Genomic DNA, 12,921 nt, shown 5'->3' on the forward strand with positions numbered 1-12,921 from the left:
CTTTAAAAACGGACTAAATCGTATCGAACTGATTATGCGGTTTCTTTTAATAGAAATGTAGGTTCTAATAGAATACCAAATAATTAGGATAAGTTATTCTTTTTGTAAATATTAAAATTAAATTAGTTTCAACGTCTTAAATAGTCAAGGTATTCCAACAATCTTGAGTGGCAACTAACAACATATTAGATATTTTTCCTCTTGTATGATTTAGATTTCTCTTTTAAATCTTGTAATAGACTTTATTCTTGAGTCCAAACTTGATTGTTTCTCGTGTGCCTTATCTTTGCTTAATTTATTTTACATTGTTGTCGAATAGTGGGATGGATCTATATTTCATCACCGTTTAAAACATAATTTATCTAAGTCGTATGCAAGTCCGCATATTATCGCGTTCTAACTTCTACTAGCAACTCTTATATGATATTTAAAATAATAATTAACCAAAACATACCGATACTAAAGGAAAACCAAAACAACTGGGACAATTTCTAAAAAAAATCTAATTTGGTCATTCAAAACAAATTAACCAAAAAAAATGATATGATATAAATTTTCTAAAATAACCAGCCAAACTGAACCATTGACAACCCAAGCTTTAATGCAATCATCTGTTAAGAGTATTACAACTAAGACATCAATTGGACTAGACATTTCACCTCATGTACACTGCAGATTGCTCTGCTCTCTCTTGCAAAATGGTAGTATATAAAGGCATCCTTTTCTTTTAATTTTTTGGTTTTTCTATAATAATATATAAATGATGTTGCTACCATCACCATCTCTTTTGCCTACTCTAAAAGGAACTCTGCAATCTGGAATTACAAATTGGTCTTATAATTTTAATCGACAAAATGAATGCCTCTTCTAGCACAAAAACACCTTAACCCCCCCCCCCCCCCCTTCTTTCCCAATCCACCTAGGCGAGAAAATGAGTAATAGCTCACTCTAGTTCAGAAGGTATATTTAATAGAACTTCTTGGCTCCAACCATACTCAAAATATGCTGGTCCTCTCAATTAGGCAGGCGAATTAGCTGTCTGAATCTTTTCAGCGGCAGCAGCTGCTGCTGAAGCTGCATCACTGAAACCCAAATTCTGTAACTCGGAGAAGAAACCATCCATATCGGCTGCACCTATCTTATATGGGCTGTGAGCAGAACTAGGAAAGGAACCATTAGTTACTTCTTCCTTGTACTGCAGAAGAGCATTGTTGATAACATCTCCAACTTGCCCGAACTGCTTACAAAACTTAGGAGTAACCTGTAAAAGGTTTCGAACAGTTCTTCATTAGTTCATGGAATATAGTTCAGGCAAAAAGCACTACGAGTAAGAAAAAGAAAACTGACGGCGGAGTAAACTTAATTGTACTAACCTTGGCATGGTGTGGGTGTTGCAGCATCCCGAGTAGATCGTGATAAACTAGCACCTGCGTTTTTAGAACATACGATTAGATAACCTTAACTGTCAACCTAAATTGGTCGAAATGATTGTTCTACCACGGGAGAGTGAAGACGTTGACAAAGCATGATAATATCATGACAGAGGAAGTGTAGGTATGTCATCCTCCATGAGTGGCTTCTAAATTTCACCGCATGTAAAATCATGCTATTGTAATGAGAAGAGATGAAATGAAGTATCAATGTCATTCTAGGTAAGTCATTCATCACAGCAAGTCAGATAAATACAGATAGTGCAGCGCACTTCCAAATATCCACCAAACATTTTATCCAACAGCAGCAACTTATTATGTGGTATAAATCCCCGCACTCCAAAAAATAAAAAAGTTTTGCAAAGATGTTCCCACTGTCCAAACTTTTGTACTTTGATTGTCCCAAGTTGTCCATACTTTCCTAAAAAGTAAGTTTCAGAAGTTCTTCAATATTTAATCGTTTAAAAGAGCGGTTTCGAACTTACTTTTTATACTTAAAAGATGTTCAAATTCTTCAAAGAAGTAAATTTATCTACTCTTGGACTCATTTTCATATAAATATATTAAAACTTTCAACTTTCACGTTAGTAATCGTATCTAAATAATGGGAAACTCAAACCCAAGAGTTAAATGTTTGGACTTCCAACGCTCAGCGAGTTCATTAGAAGTATTAGTTTCAAGCATTCATGTTTTCTAAGAACTATATAGTACTGTTTGAACTCCATTTCTCTCTTTGGTTTTATATACAATAACTATTACTCAAGCCTGTTTTCCAAACTTCAAATTCTCTATTTCAAGTTTGACATTGAAGCAATGGACCAGATGGTAAAACAAACACTTAATATCTACGGGCAAACGGTCCGACTAGCATACACTTTTGGACTATGCGTTGGTACACCATTTCCCTTTTAATTGGTGTGCGTATGTAAAAAGTGATAAAATATTCACTCAAAAAAAATTTAGAATAAATTTCTTACCACAACATAAGAGGAAAAAAAGTAGAAAGTGTAAAAGAATTGGATTAAAACATTTTATTAAAATATAAGAAGTGAAAAAATGTAGGAATTCCAACCAACCTGACCACTGCAGAAAGGCCCAGCACCAATTCCAATAGTGGGGATCTGAAGAGCAGATGTTGCCGCTGCAGCCACAGGTGCAGGCACACATTCTAAAACAACAGAAAAACAACCTACTTCCTGCAATGCCATGGCAGTTTCCACAACCTGCGAAATACATAAAAACAAGTATAAATGCACGCCTTAAACATACAAGTGGTGTACCCAATCAGCTTTTAATAGGTATACCTTGACTGCGCTATCAACATTTCTGCCTTGAGGCCTAAATCCTCCAAGTACACTGATTGCCTGTGGTGTTAATCCCACATGCCCCATTACAGCAATCCCGGCTTCAACAATAGCTTTAGCTGCTGTAATTCTTGATGGCGCCCCACCTTCCAACTTAATTGCGTCCATCCCTCCTTCCTTTAGAACTCTTACAGCTGTATCTACTGCCTGCTCATAATACAACATTACCAACCCATTCACATTCCATTGAAACTTAATAACAAAAGACCACCCTCACCCCAATATGGAGAGGCAACATTTAATTGATTGTTGTATGTGCAAGTAACAATCATCAGAATGCAAATGCTGGTTCTACTAGCAGCATCCCCAAAGGTTTGAAATTGCAGATTAGCAATAGCTTCAAAAGTTTATTTTCAAATGTTGTTGATGTGTAGTTTCTCGACTTAGACAAATCATTCACTTACTAAATAGGAACAACTTACAATTTCATATTTATGCATACAATCTGCTTTAGTTTTTAGCGCTATATTCAACAAAGCAACAAAAAATTGATAATAACAATTGTAACGAAGAATCAATCTTTCACGAAATATCAACATTACTTCAATTCAATTAGAAATAGTGAATAATCAAACCAGGAAAATTACAGATTCAAAGGTTAGCAATTTCACTTCCTTAAGAAGCAATTGAATCTCTGTACAACAATAACTAAATTACACTAAAAGAAATTAGCATAACATGTCGTGACATAAGAAAAATGAATGAACCACAACGCAAAAGAGAAATGTAAAGCACTTGACAAACATTAGAATCAGAAGTGCCAAAAGAACTGCTTCTGGCTTCCCGTTCATCCATTGAAAGTCCCTCAAACAAATAGCAACTAGATCATCACAGACATAAGAAAGCAATTGAACAAACGGAACTATATCGCAAATCTAAAAGGCATAAAAATCAATAGAAACATCAATTCTGGAACAATTTTGAGCTAGAAAGATCACTCATGAGCACCAAAAGAACCGCATTCATTCTACACTGTCTTTATTCTTTATCCAATTTCTTACCACTCCCCATAAGTAACAACATAACATCACATGACTCGAGAAAAAGCATTATATTATAACACGAATAACAAAGGCATGATAAAAGTCCAACCAAACTTTCAATTCTTGGACAAAATTGAGCAACAAATGATCAAGTGATCAGAACCAGACTCCCAAGGACCAACGGAACTCTCTTCTCTCCTCATTTTCTCTATTTTTTATCCAATATCTCACCACCCCAAATAAGTAACAACGTAACATCTGTTACGCGGCGCCTTCCTGAGATTCCTTGGAAGGGCGACGTAAGGCTAGGCAACTGATGTCAGTGCAGTTGCTGTCCGCCAACTGAGGTCCCCTCCGTACGCTAGACGAGATTGTCAGTGCCGTACGGGAAAACCAATGTCAAGAGCAATTGAGAGAACCGAAGTGAGAATTCAGAATGAAAGAAAGCTTGATTGCATTAATGAAAGCTATTACAGAAAAGCAACGCGGTGTCGAGGGGGAGAGACACCAGTACAGAGAATTGCTTGCTTGCTAGAAAGTTTTGATTGCTTGATCCCCCCTAATAGTACTTAAAAAAAATAATCCAAAGTTACAAGACTAGACTTGACTAAGCTACAGAAACATAATGGAAGTACATGAAATAAAACTACTCTATATTTACAATAAAAACGACTTAGTTTTCTATAAGGCAGCAGCAGGTCCGTTGTCAGCAGCAGTGTCTTTGGCATCACGGTCTGCGCGCGCGGCGTTGTCTGCGCGCGCGGCGCTGTTGGCTTCTGCCTGCGGCTTGGCGCTCGCGAGGGATATCGGTGGGGCGACAGAGGCACCTGCGCGCTTGTCACTTGGCGCGGCCAAGACCACGGGGCCGTCCGTGGCGCTAGGCATTGGGAGGTTCGCTAGGACGCCACGGGGCGCGCCCAAGGGGTCATGGGGCATGGCTGGAAAGCCGCCCATGATACATCATACGACACAAGAAAAAGCATTATGCTATAACGCAAATGACAAAGGCATGATAAACCTCAATCAAAACTTCAACTCTTTATCAATCCCAAAAAATAGAACTTCGATTCTTCGACAAAATTGAGTAATAAAAAGGAACTCTCGTTTCTCCTCATTTTCTTATTCTTTATCAAATATGTCACCATTCCTAACAAATAACCATAACTTAACACCCCGAATGCATAAAACTCAGTCACAGTGACAATTCTCACACAAAATTGAGCAACAAATGATTACCTGTCGGATTTAACTAATAAACCTGTCAGTGCAAATTTCTATACTGTACCAAATCAGACTTGCTAAGAATAATTACACAATCATCTATAATTACAGGTCAATTTAACCTGCTGGTGTAAAAAGGATTGCACAAAAGTTAAAAAATTTACCTGTTTAGTACTAGACTCATATGTACCAAAAGGTAAATCACCAACAAGAAGAGGCCTTTTAGCACCTCTAGCAACAGCTCTACAATGAACAAGCATCTCATCAAGTGTAATAGGCAAAGTGGTGTCATGCCCATGAACTACCATAGATGCTGAGTCACCCACAAGACATATATCAATTCCAGCCATATCTATATGAACACCTGATGGGTAATCATAACCCGTCACCATTGTTATAGGCTCCCCCTTTTTATGCTTTTGCCTTAGACTCGTTAAAGTCACTCTTTGATTTGGGTTTTGGGGTTTTGGCCCACCATATACACTGTTCTCTGGAACATTACTCATGTACCTCAATTTTCTGTAATGGGTTTGCACATTTTTTCTCACTGAAGAAGAAATAGTTTTTGAAATTGAAGGAAAAAATACCATTTTGAATAAAAAGGGTGTAAGATGTGAATGATTGGATTGTAGATATATAAGCATGCAAGAATGGAGAGAGCAGCCCCTATTTGCGCCAACCAAAAAGGACTTAGCTGTGGCGGGCTGAACCTGGACTATCAAAAGGACCTGAAAAGTGAAAATTATCAAACAGTTTAGTAGGAATTTGAAATTTCCGAGATACGTTCTGTTTAAACTGCTGTACACTGCCGGTGAAGTTGTTTATGGAGTATCAATCCACGGTGTGGCGATTGAGCATATCGATGTGAGTTTAATATTGGAATTTAGAGGATATATTATTTTCGAGATTATTTCGAGAGAATAAAGGGATTATACTAATTAATTAATTTATGAGTCGTTTAAGAAAGGGAATCTTACAATGTTCCAAAAAAAATCCCAACTTACCACTTTCTTGTCATTAATCAGACGTACCAAAGCTAGCCAAGCATATATAAAAATTAAAAATCTAAAGAAATAAGATTCTTTCTCTCCAAGAATGACAAAGATCTCCTTCCATATTTTCAAGCGTGATTAGCAACATTAGATACAAGACGAAAAGGTAATTTCATGGATGAGGTAGCAAATAAAGTGATAAAATACAAAATATATATATATATATATATACACACACACACACAAAAGATTCCAAATATCTATGTAAAAAAGACTTTTTTCAATAGGTATGGTTGAGATTCATTGAAAACATATAGATAAGTCAATATACAAAATTTGAGGAAGATTTGAGGTTATTTGGACTGATTTGGTATCAAAATTCGTAGTTGAAATCGAGTTCAAAAAATTCTTCTGCGACATATGTATCACGCAGGTATACATGGATATATATGTGATCCACATTTGATACATATATGATACACAGTGTGATACACCTATCATTTTTTTCCATGTTCATCTTCTATTTCGAATTTTCAATTCAAACCACCGCAAAACTCCACCAAATCATCCCAAATTGAGATTCAAGCACCTTACGATGTACCCAATCTATTCTAATAACACCCACTCAAAAGAAAGCAAAAAATTAACCTTTTTTGGCTACAAATAGCTAAATAGCTAATATTAGTAATATTTTATAAATTGATCAACTTTTGTAATAAGCTACTTATAAATGGACAAATCTGGTATTTTCTCTTTAAGAAAAACTTTCCTGCTATTTCCAAAAGTTGGCAATATAAGGATGTTATCGAGTGCGGAAGGTCGTGGGAGCGTACCTCATGGGAAGATTGTATAAGTGTGGCATGTAGTCACTTGATTGATTGAAGATTTAAACCAAGTGTGAAGATTGTGGTAGTATCACTAATTTGAGAATTTATGCCTGGAGGGCACTCGGTTTATTGGGATGTGGACTGTGGAGGTTTGCTCCGGAATAAGGGTTGTTCTTATGAGCCATGGGAAAAAGGGTTATTATGGATCCTTGAAAGGTTATTAGCCTAGTACGGTGCGGTTAGAATCGGCTCGAGGTCGATGGGTGGATTTAAATATGAATATGGGCTCTATATCAGGCCAGATGTGTTCATTTCAGCATATCACTCCTTATGGAGGAGTATTCGGACGTTGGATGTTATCTCGTCGTTGGCTATTTCATGTAATACTATATTGTGCCGTATGAGTTGTGAGACGGCTTGATAATTTTCTTATGTGTTGAGGTTTCGAGCAGGAGGGCTCTTGAGATTCAGATCATATATCGCACCTCAGTTGTGCTTGAGTTTTTTAGCATATGGCGCTATCTATCTCCCCAGGAATGGTATTATGCACTTAGCGTGCTTGTGGCCGATATTCGGTATTATGTAGTAATTAGCACTCTAGCTCGGTATGTATCTTCTTATATAGATTTATGTGTGGATTGGGTGGCACGCCGCCACGGGTATGTTATTTGGATCGGGTTGCACGTCGCAACAGTGTGATGTTGAGTATAGTCCTCCATATGCTATTTTGTGTGTTTTGTTTTCCATTTTCTGAGGAAGGTTCATGACACCTTTTCGGTTGTCTAATTAGTTACGTGGGGTGAGTAGTCCCTTCCAGAGTTCGTTTTCCTTATGTATCACGTTCGAGTTGGTAGCCTATTGGCACTTGGTGGCATCATGTGAGACTTTTGGTCATGTCTGGGGTGGCTTACTGCCTGAGCAGTTCGTACCGGGTGAGATGAGATTATTGGATCTAGGATCAGTGCGATTGGATTATATAAAGTATGTTAAAGAGCAAACACCATTATTTGGTTCAGAATGAGGTGATGGTTCTTGTCAGGAGTAGAGACTCAATGATTTGTTGACTCGGCAGTTGGTTATGAATTTCTACACATCTCTTCCATCGTGGCGGTATTGCAAAAGTTGGGACAAGATTCGTGGAATTTCGGCTATTGTTATCAAAGGATGTTATTATGGTCATGTGAGTTATGCAGTGCATAGTGTGAATTCAGCAAAGGTATGCAATCATGTATCGGTGCATCGTGTGGTGATTGATACGATGTTCGTATGTTGGAAGCAGGCCTGACAAAGAATTCCAGATGTTGGAATTGGGCTCTAAGATTATTTGCTTGAATAAAAGAGAATATCTTCAGATTTGATCGAGCTAATGTGCTCAACTAAGTTGTGGTAGCACGGGAGGTGCACGAGATGTTAAACAATAATTTCGGACAACTCCAGCGCAGTTCTTTGCGTTCGAGGACGAACATATGTTTAAGTGGGAGAGAATGTAACGACCCGACCGGTCATTTTGAGCTCTAGCAGGTCGTTCATCAGTTTGAGGCCATGAGCAGCTTCACTTTCAGGTAATATGACTTGTACGCGTGGTCGGAATCGAATTCCGGGAAGTTTGGAGTTGATTTGGAAAGAAAATTCTCACTTTGGAAGCTTTAAGTTTAAAGAATTGACTAAGGTTTGATTTATAAGTAAACGACCTCGGAATCAGTATTTGAAGGATCCAGCAGGTTCGCATGATGATTTTGGACTTGGGCGTATGTCCGGATCGTATTTTGGATGGCCCGGAGCGTTTCGGCGCCTATTGTGAAAATTAGCATTTTGGAAGAATTTTATGAATTTAAGTTCAAGTGCATTTCAGTGTTATAGATATCCGTTTGGGATTCCGAGTCTGGGAATAGCTCTGTATGGTGATTCTAGCATTGGGAGCGCGATCGGAAGTGGATTTGGAGGTCCGTAGATCATTTTGGAGTCATTTGGCGAAAGTAGAATTTTGAAGGTTTTTGAGAAGTTTGACCGGAAGTGGACTTTTTGATATCGGGGTCGGATTCTAATTCCAGAAGTTAGAGTAGGTCCGTAATGTCAAAGATGACTTGTGTGCAAAATTTGAGGTCAATCGGACGTGATTTGATAGGTTTCGGCATCGAATGTGGAAGTTTGAAGTTCTAAAGTTCATAAAGCTTGAAGTGGGGTACGATTCATGATTCCGGCGTTGTTTTATGTGATTTGAGGCGTCGAGCAGGTCCACATTATGTTTTAGAAGTGGTTGGTATAATTGGACGGGGTACCGGGAGCCTCGGGTGGATTTCGGGTGATTAACGGGTTGGAATTTGGAGTTTGAAGAAGAACTGAGGATGCTGGCATCTGGTGTAATCGCACCTGCGAGCTTTAGGCCGCGGGTGCGGAGCCGCAGAAGAGGCCTAGAAGTGCAGAAGCGGGGCAGGGCCACCCAGGTGAAGGACCGCAGGTGCGGAGCCTTGACTGCATCTGCGCAAGCGCAGAAGCGGAAATGAAGGCCGCAAGAGCGGCAATGGGCGTAGGTGCGAAGGAGCACTGTAGAAGCGGACGCGCAAAAGCGGCAAAGAGTCCACAAGTGCGGAAGTCAGTGGGCAGAACGCATTAAATAGCGGGGTTTGGCCATTTTTGCTCATTTTTCATTTTTTTGGGCGAGTTTTTGATCTTCTTGAGAGGGTTTTCTACCTAGCAACTTGGAGGTAAGTTAATCCCACCTATTATGAGTTAAATACATTGATTATGTATAGATTTTAACATGAAAATTAGTGGAAATTTGGGGTTTGAGGAAAAATCTAGAAAATTGGTATTTTTGAATTTCTACCATAAAATTTGACATGGAATTGGGAATAAAATGTATATTTGAGTTCGTAATGTTATGGATAATCTTTATCTTCGAAAAATTTCGGAATCCGGGCACGTGGGCCCGAGGGCGACTTTGTCAACTATTCGAGCGAAGTTGGGAATTTATCTAAATTGAATTGTTGTGAGTATTAGAGCATGCATTTATGAATTTTCTCATTTATTGACTAGTCTTGGGGGCGTTGGGCATTGATTTGAGTTGATTGAATGGCTTGGGAGCCGGTTATGGAACTTCGGAGCGAGGTAAGTCTCCTTTCTAACCTTGTAAGAAGGAATCTTCCTCATAGGTGAAATAATTGAATATGTGCTTCTATTTCTGGGAGCTACGTACGCACGAGGTGACGAGAGTCCATGCGTAGCTACTATTATGCTTAAGTCCGGGTTGTCTAGGACCCAAAAACATGATTTACTTGTCGTACTTGTAACTTTATTGACAATTTAAAAGGCCTAAATCACATCGAACTTGGTAAATAAATTTCTAAATGACTAAACATCACTTTCTTGACTGTTAAAAGAGAAATTGCCATTTCCTTGGATAATTATCTCCTGATGAATTCTTGATTGATTGTTTGTATGTGTTTATCTTTGTGAAACGGGCCGAACACCTCGGCAGATTAAATAGATGCATCTATGGTTCGCGCCATTCGACCCTCTGGCATAGCACAATTTAAATATTTGTTGGATCGGACCGTACGACCTCGGCATGATTTGCGCATGCTTGTATTGCTTGCCTTAGATTTCATAAATAATGATATTGCCTCCCTGGTCTGAGGTAAATTGATAAATGATGAAATATGAATTTGGAAATCTCTTATTATTAAAATGATTGTTTACTTGCTTCATGATTTCCTTGAGTTTACTGTCGTTTTTAATAAATCCACGACTTATTATATTATTGGACCACTAGTAAGTGTCGAAGACGACCGCTCGTCAGTACTTCTTCGAGATTAGACTGGATACTTTCTAGGTACGCATTGTTTTGTACTCATACTACACTTGCTGTGCATTTTTGTTGCACATGCACATGTATGTCTAGTGGCCTCGTTGGGCGCAACAACATGGTTGATACGGAGGCTTAGGTGAGGTGCATCTCTCGTGGCGACCCGCAGCCAGCAGAGTCTCCTTCAGAGTATTGTATTTTCTTTTCTGTCCAATTTGTATTCTGGACAGTTATTGTTTTACATTTTATTTCCTAAAAATTGCTCATGCACTCGTGACACCGGGTTCTGGGATGTATAGAGGATTATTCAGTATTGAAAATTTGTTAAAGACATAATTATTTACTCGCTGAAGTTCATTATTTATTGTTTAATAGAAGGAAAAGAAATGATTTCAAAAATACTAAAATGAGAATTTAAATAATCTTCTTGGTGTTGGCTTGTCTGACAGTGGTGTACGGCACCATCACGACCCTTAATGGATTTTGGGTCGTGACAGTTGGTGAACTGAGTGGAAAAAAATGTGAGAGACCTAGTCATAATATGTATAAATTTTGTAGATAATTTGTATTAAATTATGTGCGCAGAAGTGAAAACCATTTACCTTGATCCATGATGGTTTGATCATTCTATCTTCTAATGCAGATAATCATATCTTGTCCTTACTAGCTGTCTAGTTAAGTATGCGGGGGATCGAATTAGCAACCCTTGTAGCTATATCCGTATTGACTATAGAGCAACACTCATACAACTATATTTGCATAGCTAGTGCAAAACCTCGAATGAGATAAAAATGCACAAAAGGTTTGAGCTTGTGCCTAACGGACTCAAGTAATTGTGTATAAGATTGGATACCCCATGCGTAGTTCGCATACTACCCCGAGTCCACCAAGTAGAACCTAAAATGATCTATCAAACCTAAATTATCTTTGTCTGAAGGACAGAGGAAGAATTCTATGAGATAGAGAATACACAGCTTGACTGCATCCTTATCGTTCACCCAACTACGAGTGGTTACAATTTGTTTCAAGTATGACGTCTCAACTTTCTTCTTATTCGAAAAATAGCTCCTCATTATTTTACAGTTATACTTAGTTGTGTAACCAAAGTCAGTCACTTTTGTATAACATCTAAGCCCACTAATCAGGATAAACTCTCTCAACCCAAAATCCAACCTCTCACCATTTATCTCTTTTGTAAAAAGGTCGGAACCAGATGCGTTCAATTCATACTTCGTGAGAAGGTGAATTGCCTGATTTTGGATACATATTTTGGGCAAGGAAAGAAAATACCTAAAACATGTCTTCTTAAACAGCTTTAACCCATTTTCAGACAGTAAATCCTTGATTCGGCCAGAAATAGTAGGGTCCGATAATGTCTGGAACCTAGTGATCCATAATCAACATTATGTAGTGCAAAAAATATTCGATTCTGCAGCAAAAGAAACAGCAAGTTAGTAAAACTTGTTTCAAAGCCAAACAATAAAATAATTACATTTATACTACAATTTAACTACAATCAGCAAAATATTAATACATTGCAAACAATTATGTTTCAATATTAGTAAACATATACAACTGACTACACTATATCTACAAATGCACTGATAAAATTATGTTTAGAGCAAGAAATTAGAAAGTATGAACTAGACATAATATATACAATTTCTCTACGGAAAATGAAACATCTATAAAAGAGCAAATAATAACCAATAAAACTAACTAAATCATGTAGTACATTCCCTAACTAAATGATTTCGAATAATATACAAGAAACCTACAATTTACAAGGAAATATAGAAAATTTGTTAACCTACAATAAATCTACACAATGTATATAAAATATCTACAAATACAAGGAAAAAAAAACAATAAATAGAAAATTAGAAAAAGTTTTTTAGATTTAAAAAATAAATTGAAACTACTAAAATTTTACCTTCTCCAATGATTGTTGGGGTATAGTTTTAGCTGATTTTTGAACCTTCTTCTTATTTGAAGGTTTAAGAGCAGGAGAAACTCTGATTTTTTGTTGTTGCAACTTTCATGATAACTTGTTCTTCGACGAAATCATCATTGGAAGCAATTTCTTTGCCTTTCCGTCTTACAGATTTAGCAGACGACGAGGCTTCACCAGCATCCCTATCGTGCATATGTTTTGTTCGAGCTTCTGCCCTAGCTTCACAAGGGGAAAGCCTGGGCTTGGTCTCTGCTTTTGCATGTGCCAATTTTGAAACTTTTTTGGGTGAATCCTGTGAGAAAACACCCAAATCAAAGGTAGAAATATCACCTACTTTAGCTTTTT

At 37.7% G+C, this 12,921-nt stretch overlaps 1 protein-coding gene across 1 annotated transcript; it reads right to left on the reverse strand.

The window, feature by feature from the left end:
- Positions 1–576: 576 nt before the first annotated feature.
- Positions 577–5,904, reverse strand: LOC109239192 (3-methyl-2-oxobutanoate hydroxymethyltransferase 1, mitochondrial-like). The gene is made up of 5 exons (XM_019405714.1): positions 5,163–5,904; positions 2,735–2,941; positions 2,507–2,653; positions 1,374–1,427; positions 577–1,261 (listed from the first exon to the last, which is right to left on the reverse strand). The coding sequence occupies exons 1-5, from the start codon at positions 5,640–5,642 to the stop codon at positions 1,019–1,021; spliced, it is 1,131 nt and encodes a 376-aa protein (XP_019261259.1). The 5' UTR covers positions 5,643–5,904; the 3' UTR covers positions 577–1,018.
- Positions 5,905–12,921: the final 7,017 nt, after the last annotated feature.

The sequence above is a fragment of the Nicotiana attenuata genome, unplaced genomic scaffold (assembly GCF_001879085.1).
Source record: "Nicotiana attenuata strain UT unplaced genomic scaffold, NIATTr2, whole genome shotgun sequence".
Taxonomy (NCBI): Eukaryota; Viridiplantae; Streptophyta; class Magnoliopsida; order Solanales; family Solanaceae; genus Nicotiana; species Nicotiana attenuata.

What these genes read in the sequence shown, in the direction of transcription:
- LOC109239192 (XM_019405714.1), bottom strand. Translation starts at nt 5,642, where the DNA reads ATGCTTATATATCTACAATCCAATCATTCACATCTTACACCCTTTTTA. An exon ending in ATGAGTCTAGTACTAAACAG is followed by an intron (nt 2,942 to 5,162) that starts GTAAATTTTTTA and finishes TATTATGAGCAG; the next exon opens with GCAGTAGATACAGCTGTAAG. An exon ending in GGCCTTTCTGCAGTGGTCAG is followed by an intron (nt 1,428 to 2,506) that starts GTTGGTTGGAAT and finishes CTAAAAACGCAG; the next exon opens with GTGCTAGTTTATCACGATCT.